At 33.1% G+C, this 18,626-nt stretch overlaps 1 protein-coding gene across 12 annotated transcripts in view; it reads right to left on the minus strand.

The window, feature by feature from the left end:
- The window catches only part of LOC123549917 (inositol 1,4,5-trisphosphate receptor type 3-like), a 277,938-nt gene that overhangs the window by 6,575 nt on the left and 252,737 nt on the right, over positions 1–18,626 (minus strand). For 9 of the 12 annotated variants that reach the window (XM_053546447.1, XM_053546443.1, XM_053546446.1 and 6 more), the window contains 16 exons: positions 17,247–17,405; positions 16,413–16,569; positions 15,164–15,261; positions 14,065–14,100; positions 11,791–11,941; positions 9,798–10,046; positions 7,890–8,033; positions 7,428–7,577; positions 6,636–6,737; positions 5,321–5,404; positions 4,414–4,587; positions 3,620–3,725; positions 2,622–2,740; positions 2,026–2,195; positions 1,526–1,681; positions 663–824 (listed from right to left, as the gene is read on the minus strand). In XM_053546447.1, coding sequence (XP_053402422.1) covers positions 663–824; positions 1,526–1,681; positions 2,026–2,195; positions 2,622–2,740; positions 3,620–3,725; positions 4,414–4,587; positions 5,321–5,404; positions 6,636–6,737; positions 7,428–7,577; positions 7,890–8,033; positions 9,798–10,046; positions 11,791–11,941; positions 14,065–14,100; positions 15,164–15,261; positions 16,413–16,569; positions 17,247–17,405 — 2,217 coding nt within the window. The remainder of the gene's footprint in view (positions 1–662; positions 825–1,525; positions 1,682–2,025; positions 2,196–2,621; positions 2,741–3,619; positions 3,726–4,413; positions 4,588–5,320; positions 5,405–6,635; positions 6,738–7,427; positions 7,578–7,889; positions 8,034–9,797; positions 10,047–11,790; positions 11,942–14,064; positions 14,101–15,163; positions 15,262–16,412; positions 16,570–17,246; positions 17,406–18,626) is intronic. The other 3 variants (XM_053546440.1, XM_053546449.1, XM_053546445.1) reach the window with 1 other exon arrangement.

The raw sequence follows: 18,626 nt of genomic DNA on the forward strand, positions 1-18,626 counted from the left end.
CCAGTTTCTCTTCTCTCATACCCTCGTGCAGAAATGAGGGATCGGTATTGATTGTTATAAGTTGTAGAACTTGCTTCACAACTGACCTAAAATGAATTAGTAGAAATTAACTAAAGAAGGATTGGACACGCTATAACCAAGCCTAATGCTATTGACACGGACCTGAGGGGCCATATCCAACAAAAATACATATTCATATAAAATTGACTATGTTCACAAACTCGGACTTAGAATATTTCGTTGATATATTGCAATGTCAAGTGAGAACCGAATGCAATATATAAAGCATGCAAAAGTACTGGAGATCCTTTCATCCAGCCTAAAGTTATTGATTTATACACATATTTTACATGTTTTAGGGGCCATAACCGAGAAATATAAAATTTCCTAAAAAGCCCACACTTGGAAATGTTATACATTTTTACTTTATTTGTAAAGTATATAAACCTAAATATTTTCGCAAATATCTTTTAAATATTTCCAGACTGAACACATTAAACAGAACTGATCGCAAAACGCACGACTACAAAAAGATATAGGTCACTGAAGGTTAATAAAATGTCTTGCCAATTACTTACTGTCCACGGCTTAGCGCTAGGGGTTACATTTTACACCTAAACCATTTTACATTTCAGGTCAGCAAGATAAATTATGCCACTTACCTGAAAGGATCGGTTAATTCTGAACACGTCGGTAATCGAGGATGATTTGACAAAAAGTAACTGATGAGTACAAACAATGAGAAAAGATTGTGTACACCACTAAGGATATACATCGTGATTGTATATTCTTGCTCTGGTATACGCCCGATCGCTGGCTGTGGACTGAAATAAAATAGAAAACAGTTTGTCTGAAGCTTTAGTAAAAATGGAGATTGGGCAGTCAGCTTAGTTCAAGAAACACCCGATTCCTGGCTGCGGACAGAAATGAAATGGTAGGTTTTGGTGTATCATTAAGTTTTAGTGAAAAGCTTTACGAAATACGGACATTGGGCAGTCCCGCTAAGAATAAAAAGCAATTTATATTCAGCAAACACGTCTGAGGAGACTGAAAATTGTTTATTGTACAGATGTTGTTCATTGTTATTGTTAGGGAAATCAAATTTTCTAAGAAATTGATACTACAAATATTTCTGTTCTGGAATATGCACTGTCTGGGAATGGTGAATGTTTATGTTTTTTTTCAGAAAGGGCAAAAATAAATAGAATATAATTATAAATATATATAAAAATAAAAAAATAAATATAATATGATATAAAAAAATAAGTATTGGCGTTTTTCACTTAAAAGAAACTCAGTTTTGTAGGCTGTCTTTAAAACTAATTGCTCGTTTATAACAGAAATTACATTGAAGAAATCGTGAACGCTGTCGTACTTAAGAATAATTAAAAGTTTAACATTTCATTTCGTAAAATGACAGCGAAATGTGGCTTACTCTTTTGTCAACTGGCGACAAATTTAAACTTACGCTTTAACCAGTAGGGCAGCGCTTTATTTTGTAAAGTGGATAACTAATGTGACTTACTCTTTCAACAGTGCAAAGTTGAACGTATCATTTGTCGTGTTGCCGGCATTCTGTATACGTTCGTAGTCTTCGAGACTTGCTTTTGCATTCCATGTCAGTAACATCAGAATGTTGATGGCAAAACTCAGAAACGTCACTAGGTGGTTCCACAACAACCTAAGAACAGATCAAAACAAAACTCTTATTTATCAACAGTAGGTTAATCAAACTAAAGCCATCGATATAATGTATAAAAGCTCAGCCTAATTTTCAGACGTATTTGCGAGTTGGTGTTCAACACACAAGAATAATCTTCTTAAAATACAAAGACTCCAAATTCGATAGTTCTTTTACTCTGAAATAACAGATCTTTACTGGCTCCAATCATGAGATATGAGATGGTCACAGTTCGCGTATAAATTTACTTAATTTGACGCACATACTTTCACGTGCAGTAATAATTTTACCTTTTCATTAAGTTACGTTTATCTAAGAATTGATTAAATCAAAGGCATACACACCAGCCCTTTGTAAACATGATTGCTATTGGGTTAAACAGTATCTTTCTCTGATAGGAAATATCCTGCATGATATCTCGTGTCCAGTCCATGAGATCTCGAATCTTGTTGCTAGGCGACGTTCTATCAACATTCCATTTCAGTTTCTCTTTCACCTCTTCTCTGATAAGTATCTGGATCACAAAGATTTGTAGAGGCATGATACACGTGAAAACCATGATCGGATGCCATTTACAACGTTTTATTCTTATGTGTTTCTATCTTATCTGCTTTAAAGCTTAAACCATCTGGAATCTTAATATTTAAGTATTATAAGTAACAGAGAATAAAAATTGTATACTGTTACCATTGAGTATCGTACTGTTATAGCACTTAACAGCAAATTCAGCGATTATAGAAGGCCATCGTACAAAGGATTACCAAATGCTAAAAAATAAATGCTAAGTGCAAAACACTAGAAAGAACCGGTAAATACTTAATGCCGTGTTTAAAACCTTAATGCTAAATATAATTTATAGTAAATGTGAAATATGTATGCAATTCAAATTCTTAACTCTTATAGGTTAATGACTTGTATCCTAATCATTTTACAAAATTACCTTGTTCTTGATACGGAAGTTGATTTTCTGTAACACGTCGTCTTTGACAATCTCAACAGAAGTGCTGTTTTTCTTGTAATAATCGTAGGCTTTGATCTGTTCCGGGGAAACCAACAACCCTGTTTGATAGCGATTAGATTATTTATGACAAGAGATATGTTTAAATATGTAGATATGTATTCAGACAAGTCAAAAGGTATACCAAGATATTACTTGTATATATATAATTTGCAGAACTAAACAATTGCAGCTTTAATTAAAAAATGGACGCATTGGTCCAGCAGACAAAGATCGCTTTTATATACAGATGAAGGCACCGGGTTTGAACCCAGAGCATTCCCATTGCAGTGTGTCCTTCGACAAGGCACGACTGCCTCAGTTGGGCCAGGTTTAAACTGGTACCAGCAAATTGACTGGATATGGTATAACTGCTTTAAAAATATGGTTGCTCAGAAGCTTTATAAAACTTACATCAATTGTTTCACGAAGCGACAGCGGAGCAAAAGTTATGTTTGGCTTTATATTCCATTTAATGTACTATGCGACATAGTATCACATAGCAAAATTTCACCTTTACTTGCTGCTGTTTTCCTAAACTTTTTTTCTTAGCTTTTTCTTTATAACTTTTACATTTCTTAAAAATGTTTTCATTTCAAATAAGGAGTAACAGACAGTCATAAAAATATTTGATATACACAATTAATTTCTGCTTTTCTTTGTTTTATGCATGTATCAGATTTGAAAAAAAATCAGTACTAAATTAAACAAAATGACACCACAGGACTTGCTATGGCAAATGAAAAGCATTGTTGCAAAAGGAGTTGGAATAGTTTAAATTTTCCTCATATTTTTTATTTCGATGTAATGAAGTCAAAACTTTAGTCCTATTTGGTGCCATGCCAGAAAATTCCCAATCAACAGCATATTAAAAATCAAGAAGAGTTCAAATGTATGTTCGAATGCTGATCTGAATATTCTTGAATGGTCATTCAACTTACGTTCGTCCAGTTGTGGATCTATGTCATGCATTCGCGCAAGTATCAGGTAGAATTTGAAGCCTACGGCCATCAGATTCTCTTTCAGAGCATTCTTCTGTGGTCCTTTCTGAAATAAATCAACATCATTACATAGATACTTTTTAAAAAAGCAAAAATTCTCTCCCCAAGAAGACAACTTTGAGGCCCATTCCTAACATAAATTATGCTCGTGGTTAGACAAGAATTTTTCTCAACGCTGTTAAATATTTTGCACTGACAAAAAATTCCTTGTGTTGTTGCAACATATGAAATCTTCACATTAGTGAAAAATTATGACACCGGCTCTTATTGTTTGCTGACTTTTAAAACTACATTTATTAGATCTCTGGAAGTTTGACACCCGTAATGACAGCCAGTTTTTTCAAGGGAGATTAATATTGCAAAAGTCAGGGACTATATCTTATTGGAGAGTATGAAAGCAATTATTCAGTAGGTCTGTACATCTAATTCATTGTGGGGTTTAATAAAAATAAATTTCGTTTTGCAGTATGTTTGGCAGACAAGACTCCCATGTATTGATTATGATTCAACTTATTAGACAGTTCATTAACAGTACAACGTAAGATTTACGACAACACATTTCATATATTTACCCACAAAGATATTTAATAATAACATTCAGAAGGGTTACTAAATCAACGTATTTTAACTCCCTTTATTATTTTTGTTCATTCCGTATAGGAGGGAACTAACAGATATTGCCAGATATGTCATGTAAACTGACATGTATTCTCCGAAATTCAATGGTTACTTACAACAACACCTTTCATCAAGCTGCCACCAAGAGATGCTATAGACTTAGCTGATTGCATATAGCCCGCCTCTGACTTGACGATATCTTCTAGTTTCGGCTTCTCCGACTGGTGCATTTCGTAACATTGCGCCATACAACGATACAATGCTTCTTTGTCTAGAGTGTCCTTCACCTCCTGTAGTAGACACATTGAAAATGATTAATTTGGTTTGAAGTTTTTCAGAAGAATCTACACAAACATTAATTTGAGTAAGGAAGACAAATAGCAAAAAAAAAAAAAAAAAACATCTTAAAAAGCACAGCTCAAGATTTATAACAACATTTTTGAACTTCCGAAACAACTTTAATGTTTCAGAAATTGAAATTAAAAACTGTGTGCAGTCTTTGAATAAATGCAGAAAAACTTGTCTGATGTAGATTATAAGGCATATAGTAAAAGTTCAATTTTCTTGAAACACGCGATTCTTTAAACAAATGTTAAACAAATAAGCTGTTAAACAGAAAAATACATTACATACTATTCAAGACAGTACAGTTTTATTTCGTGCAACATTAATTAATTTCTTCCATATCACGTACGTTTCAGGATTGCCATTTGAGCCTTGCCATGAGAAAACCAACATAGTGGCTTTGCGACCAGCATGGATCCAGACCAGCCTGCGCATCCGCGCAGTCTGGTCAGGATCGATGCTGTTCGCTTTCAAAGCCTACTGGAATTAGAGAAACTGTTAGCGAACAGCATGAATCCTGACCAGACTGCGCGGATGCGCAGGCTGGTCTGGATCCATGCTGGTCGCAAAGCCACTATGTTGGTTTTCTCATGGCACGGCTCATTTATCATTTAATCACACATGCAATAGACTTTGGAAGAAAATCAAAAGAACGTCAAAGATGACTGCTCAATCTACCTTTGCGACTTGTGATGCTGAAGGTCCATTTTCTTCGATCAATGACAAGATCAATGATGATATAGACTCTCTCAAATCCAGTACCTAAAATTATACTGAATATTAATTTACTCGGAATTTTGTAAATATTTGCAAAATTATGATTTACATATCGATATACAGACCATTTATTATCAAACCACGGAAACTAGTACTTGCAGCAATGTCTGATTTAAAATCAAGGTTTTGTTTATTAGCTTCCGAAAACCTCTCTTTTCCGCCACCTTTACATTTTACCAGTCAATGTCAGTTGACACAGGTTCTATGCTTTTCATACTAAAAGTATTTTAGCTATTCCATGTAAGACCAGTCTTTGAAAAAAGGTTTATAAAACAGAAATCATAAAATTTTGAGTTGTACGCTTTAGATAAGTACATTAAATGACAAGAGCTCCGCCAAGCGGGGCAATATACGCCCGAAGGGTTACATCAGAGGATGTGAGCAAAATTTAAAGGACTTGAAGTGTCAAGCCCAAAGGACAGGAAAAACAAAGTGAAGAAATTTCAAAAAAAAATCTAAGTCCACAAAAAAAATCCTTACAAGGTAAAGGTATGACATAATACACCTAAATATTGGATGTACCATCCATGTTGTACCACAGAAAAGTGGTCCCGTATTTTCTCTACGGCCAATAATAAAAAAGTTTCAAAATAAGCTATCTATAGTAACGTAAAAGGGAAGTAATTCAAAAAAAATTCAATGTATGTGAACAAAAAGAGGGATCTGCCAAATAAAAACAAAAGCACTGCAATGCAGAGCAATATAAACAAAGCAAAGTCATATATGACCTTTGACCCCTAAGGGTGACCTTGACCTTGAAGCAAGTCATCCGGAACATGCCCTCTGCACGTCGTCTCAGTGTGGTGAACATTTGTGTCAAGTTTCTTTGAAATTCTTCAAGCAGTTCAAGAGTTACAGAGCGAACACGAAACAAACTGATATGACCTTTGACTCCCAAGTGTGACCTTGATCTTGAAGCGAGACATCCAAAACATGCGCTCTGCACGTCGTCTCGGTGCGGTGAACACTTGTGTCAAGTTTCCTTGAAATCCTTCAAGGGGTTCAAGAGTTACAGAGCGGACACAAAATTGCTAACGGACAGACGGACACCAGCGTCATAACATAATACGTCCCTTCGGGCGTATAATAATGACAACAACAATGTATTCAGTATATTCTTCCTACGATTCTTTCAAAAAGAAATAATATTGTTCAGTGTAGTTCTAGAAGAATACACGGCATAGTGAATATGTAAATAAAGACAAAACTACAAGACCTTTTCCGGAGAGCAGTCTGCAATCTCCCCAGCCCGGAGAATAAAGTTGATATAATCGATGGCTTTCTTGTTGTATATCACTTCCCTGTTCTCTTGATTGCCCTGATATAAAATGGTTAATTACATAAGTATATGATCTATAAATAAACTAATTTCCATTGGTTAAAATCGTTACCATTCACCCCGAATAATTACCATATGCAACGCCGTATCAAACGGCTAAAGTGTCAACATTGATACGGTATCTGTCAGAGGCAAAACCCCGGCTGATATGTCGTACTATATTCGGTAAACATACAAAATTCCAATGATTCTAATTACCATAGAAGCGACATTTCAATCCTTCAAATTAATATTAACATGCAATATTTAGACAAATTCATTTTACATCTTTAGACGACAGACAAACATATCATTCATGAACTTACAAACTTGAAAATGCAGGATACTCTAAATGGTGTTTTAAGGTAAAACATGTTTTTCCTCAAAAATATTTGCCGAGGATTCAAATATGAATGACCCTATTAAACAGTCTATTTCATCGTTGACGTCTTTGTATGACCATGACCTTGAACCCACAACATTGTTGACCTCTGTACCCTGTCTGATTGTGGCAAAACCTGTGTATATTGATATGATCATTCTTCAAGTGTTATAAAAGATGTTGAATAGACATAAATTCTACATTCGACATGATATTTGAGCTTACTGTACCACAATGACATTGCATCAAAGTGGCTAACAGTTTGAAATACAGACCAGGTGCAAATATGAAACGAAATGTACACTTACAGAGCAAAATTCGTTGAGTGTACTAAACAACTGAATGACAAGGTCAACAGTTCTCCTATTGATGCTGGAGTACACGACATTCAAGAACTGTGCCGTCTCTCCAATTATGTTGAGTGATTTGACATTGTCAGGCTGCTCCCGGAGATAATTCTGCATAGAAAAAATGTACATACAATCATTAATACTGAAAAAGGTTTGTGTTACAGTAAGACACCACTAAATATCTTCCATACCCAAATTCAACAATTGATAACATCTTTTATCAGTGCTGTTTGACACTGCCTGAAATATTTGCAAGATTGGTTTGAATGTATATCGTCATGCTACAGAAAACAAAAAGGGTGTCGAGAAGTCAGAAAGAACACAGCAATTCAATTAACTGAGTTTGTGGCTCAGTCTCCAAACTAATAAATTTGATTGGCTGTTTCTAAAAATTAGTTTAAAATTGGACGAGTTACAAACCTGCAATCCCACATGCTGACCATCACATATTCTAGCCAGGACTTTGAGAACCAGCTCTATACAACCATCATCTTTATACTCCAACATATCAGCAACACTCTCGTCCATGTCAGAAAACATCTGCTCAGCACTATCTTCCTCTTCCTGAATACAAAAAAAACATAACGACTTATAGAAGATGATTGACAGCTACAGAAATAAAAGTATACTGTTACTTTAACATGTAATTATGTTGTAAAGACACCTTCTATACTGAGCTGACGAAATTCATGAATATATATTATATTTCTTACGATATTTCATTTTATTGGTAATTGTATTGCCAAACGTGTTGTGTACTATTTTATTCTGTTTCTTGAAAAGCACTTAATGTAATGAGTTCAGTAAAATCGTTTTTAATCTTGTTAACAAAATATTTCATATAACCGAGCTTTAGGTAAAGTATACTCTGCATAGCTTAGGCAAAACACTAACTTGGAAAGGAGACTCAATAACATTCATTACATCAGTTATGTTAAAGGTATATTCTGGGTAGTTTTCATGAAATAGATCCATTATTTATTAAAAGAGATTGTTATTGCTTTGATAACCGCTATATGACTATATGTGAAGTCGCGAAAACATGTGACACATCTTCCTATCACGAATCTGACTATCAAGCTCTAATTTCCTTACTTTGCCTGTGTCAGCAATAAGTAAAGTTGCAAAGAAAAAATGGAATACGGCATTTTATGCCTATTTTTAGGTATTTTCCTGAATTCATTATCATTTTGTAGTTTAAAGTCATATACAAACAATAGTCGATTATATTGCGTCTTTTCAGCTTTTGACGTTGAAGGAAGATCCAAGTGACCATTAAGGCATTATTTCAGGCACATTGGTAGAACCACCGACCTGTCATTTGGATGGCTTCATCACATGAAAACATTCTTCACCTTAAGTGAGGTTTCGAATTCTTAGTGGTAAGGGACAAGCGATTTGAAGTCAGCGGCCCTAACCACTTGGCCACGGAGGTCACAGCACGACCTTTAGGTACTGTTTTATGTTTTTTATCTACATATTTAGATACAATATAAGAACTATCGTTTCAATAATAATCAGAAACAATTCCATTTTTTTCGTCTGCTATATCATCTGTGTATCCCTTTAATAATAGAATATATACTTGCATGAACCGTCATGCTCATAAGATTTTATTTCAGTAATTGCTTTCGTACCACCTTTACTAATGAAATGTTGTCAAAGATAATAATTCGGACTAAAAGTTTCAAATTAAAATTCTAACACGATCCGCAGCAATTACTATATAAACATATTGCGAAATCGCATATACATGAATCTACAATAAAATATGGTTGGCTGTTACATTTCACTCCCTATTATTGTGACATACGAGATTCTACTTCAGTTCCATTACATACGAGTTATTTCAGGGTCAAACGGTTGAAAACAGCATTTCAAAAACATAAATATGATAAAAAGTCATACTGACTTATGTGAAGGACCGTTAAACACATTCTGATCTATACGAGCAATTCAATTAGCTCAATTATGATTAAGCGGTGACGTCATAAATGTATTCTAACCATAGGGGGTAAATTTTAACCGCATATGACCCGAATGACGTATTACGCTGAAAATGTAATACTGTAAAATGCGAATTATTTGCGTTGTTAGAATCGAAATAATAAATATCTTCCAATAATTTTATCAATTAATAAAACATGGGCAGTCGTTTGGATGCTACGCACTCGTGATTTAATTATTACGCATCCAAACTCCTGCCCATATTTTATTAACTGATAGAATATAGGAACAAATTTATTATTTCTTAAACAAAGACAGTGATAATGAAATAATAGATACGCTGCAATGAGCTGCATGATCAATAAGAAAGAAAATTAATACATCTACTACAACGTCCACCATCTCAATTTCGCCTGTATCTGGTTTATATTCCACATTGAGCTTTTCCATCATCTTGTCTGGCGTTCCTGGTTGCAGCAAGTTCTCATTGCTCCGGTCACTGATATAGTCCTTCGACAGACCATTGGTCATTGGTGGTGGCTTTGACTTTTTCTTCTCTGAATTTTTTCTCTTCTTTGATTTCCTTCTCTGTTTCTCAGATAATGGCTCTCTTGCTCTGCTCAGCGCTCTCTAAAGTATCAAAATATTACAATATGACTTTAAAGATGTTTTGTTTTGAATTTCATTTATATCGGCATTAAGTAAAATCTTAGTTATGACATTTAACTTATTTAATCAGATAAAATAACGATCTACATTTACATATATAATTAATATAATATCTCCAGACAGTTATTTGTAATTTAAGAGACAATATCATATAAAAGAAATGTAATATATTTAGTCGATTTAGAAAATACAATATACAATATATGATATAAAGAAAAAGACTTGAAGATGGTGCACAGGACAATTCACAGCGGCGGAAAACGAAGTTAAGAATGAAACATGCAGTTGAAAGAAGTGGATTGCCATACAGGATAGCTCTTTGGGCTGGTCTGGTGTACAGTATACATTAGTATTTATTATAAAGTTACAGAAGAACAGTTTGAAAATTTGAAAGTGATGTTAATATTATGTAAACGTATTTTGTAGTTTGGTCGTTTGTTTAGTCCTTTTCGTTTGAAGTTAAGAATGTAGGAATTCAAGGCAGAATTACAAAATTAAAAAGAACTTACAAGCGTCGATTTTACGGAATATGTGCAAAAAGTGACATTATTGGAGGCCATTCACTTAACAGGTAGTGCAAGAAATGAGAAAAATATTTAATGCTTAATGTTTACAGTTACAAAGAATTTGGCAACATTTCCAGAGATAGTGTTAAGGTGAAAGTTTAATGTAAAATTCATCCGTGAAATTAGATACCTTTTTCTTTTTAGACCTTTTAACCTTTATGATGTATTTCTAGATCAAAGATAATTTGACTGTTATTAGCAGGCCGCGACATATAACATGTATAACACGTATGACACATACAGGGTGATCCGTAATTATTCCATATCTTATGTATATATTTTGTCTATAAATATGGTGACATACACAAAATCATCGACAGGGTTATTGCGCAAACTGTATAATTTCATTTGATATACAGAATGTATATATTTACATTTAACTATTTAAGACATTCATTATTTCCCAAAAGTATGGTTTTACAGAATAAGTTCAAATGACACCCCATTACACTGATCCGATTATAATCATATGTCCAATTATAGATACAGCTGTAACTATGGTTATACTTTAAAATAATCAGGTTTTATGGATCACCCAATGTGAAAACTGAAATAAAGATATAACTCAATTATCAATGTAAACTTTACATATTCATACAGGTGCGATTCAATACTTTTGCACATACGTTAATACTGCAAAATTCTATTCCGCCTTCCAGATATGCATCAGACAAAAAACATCAACACCTAGTTCATTTAAATAGCAATTGCCAAAGGAAAGGGTATTACCGTTTTTTGTCATTTATGATGTTTGTAGAACTTTATCATTTGCTTTTCGTGCTTCAAAGGGTGACAAACACATTTGTAATAATTGCATATGTATAAAATAACATATTTTATTTTTGTCTGTTGTTTTGACTCCTCATACAATGTAAGACTAACAGAATGCTATCAAATTAACGGATAAAGGTGGATAAGCCGAAAAACAAGACTACTCAATGCAAACATTCATTTATTCTTTTAATAATTCAAGTATTTTTTATTTTCTTTCTTCCATTTATTCAAGCAGTATAGACAACAATGGACATTACATACAGCGTCTATTTAGTTCTGTTGATTTAATGGTTGTATAATATTTTATATATTTAGATTTATGTACAGATACATATATAACTATGTAAAACAATGATAATAATTACCCATCCATGCATTTTTTCTTTCTTTAACCTCAGCTCATAGTGCTGTATTTTTTGTAAAGCTTTTCTTCCAAGGGTCAAGGACGTCTGGAAAGTACCAAAGTTGGCCATAAACTCTCCACGTCTTGTTTCATGCTGAGCAAGAAGAGCTCTCCTGTATTGTCAAAAACAGGTTAGAATGAAAAAATGTAATGTATTTCGATTCAAAAATACGTTTATTTCAATACACATTTTGAAACTAAATTCGTAACTACACAATTTTATTTTTGGATTAATAAAACGTGTGGATATACTTATTCTAAAGAACAACTGAAATGTCTTACGATTGTTTCGTATCTTGGTACTAAAATATCACATGTTACAGTTTTTAAAACACATTCATGCATCAAGACAAAAGCAGGATTTTTACTTGAATCCATTTAACCATATAATTTATGTTTATTTCAATAAGAGTAATGAACAGCTTTTAACTCATTGGTCAATATAGACAATATCGATAATATAATACATGTCACATTTTGCTAGCGTATATCTTATCATATTTCACGACTAGAAGTCAGTAACTATTTTATTATATGAAGTATAAATATATGAATCCTCAATGGACAGTTTATCGTCCAATTTCGTATTTTATGCACAATATTTCGGTAACGTTCAACATCATAATGTATGAACTCTCTTTCTGCAGTTTTACTGGCTACTGTAAGTATCTGCTACAACTTTTCATTGTTCGTCAAACTGCCGTATCATGTTAAACACCAGGTATATGTGCAATGAACAGCCATTCTGACCAATCAGAATTTATCTATTTATACTGTAGTTCATATAATAAATTCAGTTATGTGACAGCTGGTCATACAACTATGCATGATGCAAGTACAAAATAAAGGGGCAGTAAAGAATAGTCTGATCAGTCATATAGCAAGACTAAAGTCTTATAGCATGACTGTCATAAAGCTAATAAAACTAATGAAATAATATCTATAAGTTTATTTCACTGCTTGAAATATATCAGACAAAAGAAGTTTAAGTAACACCAATTGAAATACAGACGGAATTTGAAATTAAAATTAACTTTCTTTATCATAATTTCATCTCGCACAGCAATTGTATGTATCTTTCTGTCAGCTTTTATTACTTAATACATAAAATAACTTCTTCTGCAGAATTTGTTGTATTACAACATCGCATTTCTTGTATATTTCATTAAACAAGAAGTAGCCCGAAATGCCTTTCTAAAGACGAAAATGATATACATAATATTTAGATGCTTATATACAATAATCTGCATTTAACAACTCCTACAATTTCAATTTGAAAAAAAGTTCTTGATATTCTCACATGTTTCTTTTTATATTTCAAACAGTGTATAAACAAATCAATGCATAATTTCATTTCAATATAAACAGAAGAATAAAACAGTTCATTAAGTTATAAACACAAAATATTTAAACAAATAACGAAAATAGAAAAAGCACGAACTAAGTTGGCAAAATATAACTTAATAGTAGCTTAATTTCGCATATACAAAAATATATCTGGACCTCCAAGAAGCTGACCCCTCCGTTATAATATTACAAGATAATTGTCTTTAATAATAAAACAGAACATGAAATTTTGGCAAATAACAAGGTTTTATTATACTGTTAGCTAGTCCCCTGGGCGTATTGCACAAATGAAATTTAAACGTCTAACTTTAAACACTGCTTTAACTTTCACTTTGGTATTTTTTGTTGATGCAAGTTGGTAGTGTTGGAGCAAATATAAGCAATCATAGGGAAAAGGTTTATCCTGTTTTGATTTCCCAATTAAAACTAAAATAAAAACAAGGCAGTATAATAACTTCTAAGCCAGACATTCAAATAGTATGCAGCATTTGCCATAAAGAGTATTACGACAGTTTTGTACCAAATTAAAGTTTACAAACATACTTCAAGAATTGTTTACATTGACAACTTCATATGACGTCAGCTGATCGATGAAATAAACATAAATATAAAAATAACGTGTTCGCAGTTCATTGACGTAAAAGATAAATTACAACAAAATTTGTGAAAATGAAACATTTCAATGTAAAGTGTTTCATTTAGTTCATTTTGATATAATAAACTAGTGTTTGCAAAATATATTTCTGAGAAATATTCCGTTAAATTCTCTGAGGCTTGACAACTGAAAGTATATTGAAAACAGTTTTGTTTAAATTAATTTGGCACACACTGAACATTACAACTTGTTAACAAGAACTATTCAACCAATTTAGCCAACGTTTATAATTACCCAGCATTCCTCATTGATTTTTTGATCATGAAAAGTCTATCGATTGGATTCAAATAATTAGATATATGTCACACAGTATATTTCGAGATGTAAGAAGAAAAAATAGCCTCATCATTCAAGAAAAGTCAAACGTGAAGTGAATATAATGTGGACAACAATATTAATCCATCAAACTGATTCAGTTTTTTTCCTTTAACAATGTTAACCCAACGGACATTCCAACCCGAACATATCGATATACAATAAAGTGTGTTACGAAGAGACAGAAAGAGCAAAATATTTACAGTTTTGCATATAAAGTAACGTTCAAGTAAAAGATATAGATTGCACATTAAGCCAAAGAAAAGTCTGTGAAAGGACAAGGCTTTAATTAAAACCACAAAGTAACTTGCTAGGTAGAAAATAGCAGATATTGAAAGACAATGGAATAAAAAGGTAAAATATGAATGTGTTAAAAGGTTTCGAACACTAACTATAGATAAAAGATACTGTAGACAAATGTGAAGAAAAATGACATGAACACAACATAAGAAGTCATTTATAATCTAATATTAGTGTTCCTTATTCGACATTTTACTACTACATATGCATATTATGTGACAAGAAGGGGTGTGATGGTGCCACTAACAAAATCATGTGTAAACATATTCAGTTTCAAGGAATTTCGTGCACATATTTTGTTACATGTGTGTAAGGATATCAATGAAATGCTATGATTTATACTACGTAACAAGTGAGACCAAATCTTTAATATTTATATTTCGATATGTAATAATTTTAACCCAATATTATATAACTAAATACACACTGTAAAATATGCCTTTAGTATGCCGAAGCCATGTCAAAATTAAAACCATCAGTTACAACTGAGTCTCCTAATTTCATCGTGATTTCCAAAAACAATAATGTTTTCCAACGAAATCAACAAAATTAATCCTATAATTATTACTGCCTTCTATGAGCAAAATTCTTCTACATGTATTTGATTAATTAATACCGTCTTACTAAATTATCCAACGAAAATTTTCTGTGTATAAACAGTTGTTGATGTCTATAAATATATTCAACGGAGATCAAAATATCTGAATTATGTACTTACTTTTCTTTGATGGAATTCGTGGAGACCTGCATTCTATCTCTAACAGCCATGAAGAACACCTCCTCCCTCGTCGAGAAGAAGTAGTCTAACAGAGATTGCTATTAAGGTAGAAAATACACGTAAAAGATTAAAAGCCTGCTGTTTCGTACTATTTCATGACACTTTGTAATGCTACAACAATCTTAAAACACCCAGGTCCCGTTTTAAGACCATTACATGTATTATGTTCATTTTTAAGGTAAAATGTTTGAAATATATAGCGTTACTCGCACAAGAAAAACACATTAACGATTTCCATGTGATCACGTATTGTCGTTATGCAATTCGGCATCCTTCGGACGTAAGCATATCTCATTGTAAAAAACGGGGGAATACCGAAATTGCACATGGAGAAAACGTGATCTGCCAATTGTCTTAACGTGTCAACTACCTTAAATTCGGATTGATCAGTTTGTAAAAACTAGCAAATCTTAACAATGTATCCGTACAAAGGGCTTATGATGCATACATTATTTAATACCAACATTTCTTTTTATTCTTTAGAACTTTGATACACTTTTTACTCAGACCAGTGTGAAATTGTAAACATGTTTTTTTTGTCACTGTAAAATGTTGTACATACTTAAGATGATACATTTATATGTTTCAAGTTTGAAATACGTTTGTACGAATTTATATGCACTTTATATTTTGTCTGTAAATGTAATATATAGCCGTTTTCCATTATGTATTATGTATATAAATATATGATATGATACTGCTGATGTTTCCCGCTATTGTGGGGCTTATGCATTTATTGTAAATAAAATCTTGATACCAACATAACCAAATTATATTACTCGTTTGTTAATTTTTGCAACGGTAAAAATACGAAAACGTAGGTTTACTGATAACATATCTATAGTTTTTATCTCACACGATTTCAGGACTGCATTATATATGCTGTTGCATAGCAATATTTGCTACGGAATCATGTAAGCTACAGTTTTCAAAATCTTTTCTTCACAAATATTGTAATGTAAAGTGATATAACAACACTAAACCAAAATACAGAGCGACTTCTACGTTGCTTCAATGCACTTAAAGACTGCTGTTTTAAATATTTATCAAATCTATAAGAATATTTCCTGAATGCACACAATTCAAACCTATAACAAAACTATAGTAGAATCGGTCGGATCGACTCCGTTCCTAAGAGGTATTGAAATGAGGACTATCCCTCTCGCACCCTGGTAGAAAATATGCTTACTTGTACTTCCCTGTTGGCATTGAACAGCATGATACTGACGAACGCTAAGACTTCCCTGGCGATAGCGTCACTTCGTCTGGCAAGGTGAGGCAATACCTTATTGACAACATCATGTACATTAATCGATGTCTGTATGTCTTTAATGTGTGCAAGTTGCCTGTAATTACATTAAGTAAAGCTATAAGAAATGACACCGAAGAAAACACAATTTTCAGTCAATTGTTTTATGCTATATACGCATAACTGCTGGTTGCTTTGCTGAATGTCATAGAAAACTGTGCTCAAGATTGCCTCGGTAGCCTAGTGGTAGAGCGCCCGCTTCGAGTGCGGAAGGTCGTGGGTTCGATCCCTGGCCGCGTCATACCAAAGACGTAAAAATGGTACTAGTAGCTTCCTCGCTTGGCGCTCAGCATTAAGAGGATAGTGCTAGGACTGGTCAGCCCGGTGTCAGTATAATGTGACTGGGTGGGGTATCATGTCATGTGTCTACGGCGTGATATTCCAGTGAAGCAGCACTATAAAGTTGGGCATTGTGCTCACTGCTACAAGTAGACACCGTCGTTTATATGACTGAAATTTTTTTAAAAAAAAAAACGTTAAACCCGAACACACACTTACTTCTTTAAATGTATATCAGTTGTTTAAATAAATCTACACCATCTCAACATAGGGCAGCTGTTGAAATGTCATATGAAAACATGTAGGTTTGGTTTATATTCTCTACTCCACCATTTATATTTATGCTAAACCATTTGTCAAAAAGATCTGATGGACATTTTTTCCCGTAACAAACGTTTAAGCTCTAATATCTACACAATATCACCCAGATCTTACTTTTTCACTTTAGCATCAACAGCAGAATTCGTCCAATCATCAGGCAGCTTTCTTTCCTCATTGTGAATGATCGTTCGTAAAATCTGGAGACATTTTACATCAAGTTCCTCTTGTGCTCTCGATGAAGACACGGCAAACCTGATCTTTTTGGCCGAGATTCTATACAAGAAATTAATAGAATGTATAGGAAATAATACGAGACAAAAACAACTTATATAGAAAACAAATATTTCACAAAAGCCTCCAGGAACAAAATGATTTCAGTCTTATTTACATCCAAATCCTACCAAAAGTATAAATTTGTTCAAATTACAGTGTATACGCTGTTACAAAATAATTTCAAAGATTTTATGGTGAGGAATTTTCATTCTAGTGTATATCCCTTACATGGCCACAAATAAACCATGTGACGATTTTATATAACCGACTTCCCTTTAGTTCAGTTTTTCAGCAAAGCTCCGGCCAACCCTGCTGATGCGGCAGCTGTTTTATTGAAATCAACATCCCTATCGGATTTTATGCTTTCTAACCCGGTATGGTATATATCGGGTAAGCACGTGACGTATTTCACCAGTAGAACTGTTGGAAACTTAAGAGGTCTTAAGAGGCAAGGGTATGGTTTGTATATAAAAATGTGTTCTAAACGACAAGCATGAGGTATTTGGTCCAGGAGGTTTTTGTACTATTTAGATAAAAGGTTAAATATGCAACTAGGCATCACAAAACATTACAAAGGAGAACCTGGGAAATATATGTATATGTATTTGGGAAATGTAAGTATGGGGGTAAAAATTAAAATTATGATACATTCACAAAATATATTCTAAATGAAAAGTTTAATGTGACTATAGATCAACAGAATTATTTCTTATATCTGATATTTTGAAATTTATGATCATTCACAACATTCACCGGGAAGCATACACATTCACTCATACATACATTTGAAAACAATAATACAGTCACCAATGTTAAACCTCCATTTCCACTATATACGGTTTAGAAGTCAATACTAAAGCGACAGCAGAATCGAACAGTTTAAAGCAGTTTGGCCGCAATGCAACAATGACCATCTCATGTCATTCAGTCATATATTTGTAAACAGCAACATTTATTTTACTAAAAAGTAGATATCTTTAAGGAAACGTGTTATAGAGATAACAAGCAAGTTCATTAAAGCATATTGCGATAGTTATGTAATTTTCTACAAGATTATACTTAAGCGACGGCCAACTGTTACACTTATCCCTATACATTTCAGCTATACATTACATGCATATATATCCCAATAACAGTCAAAGCATATACCAATGCATGCAACATCTGTATATAATATATGAATACAAGATCGGCTGATACTTAGGAAAAAGTTTTTGTGTA

This window comes from Mercenaria mercenaria, chromosome 6 (genome assembly GCF_021730395.1).
Source record: "Mercenaria mercenaria strain notata chromosome 6, MADL_Memer_1, whole genome shotgun sequence".
NCBI lineage: Eukaryota > Metazoa > Mollusca > Bivalvia > Venerida > Veneridae > Mercenaria > Mercenaria mercenaria.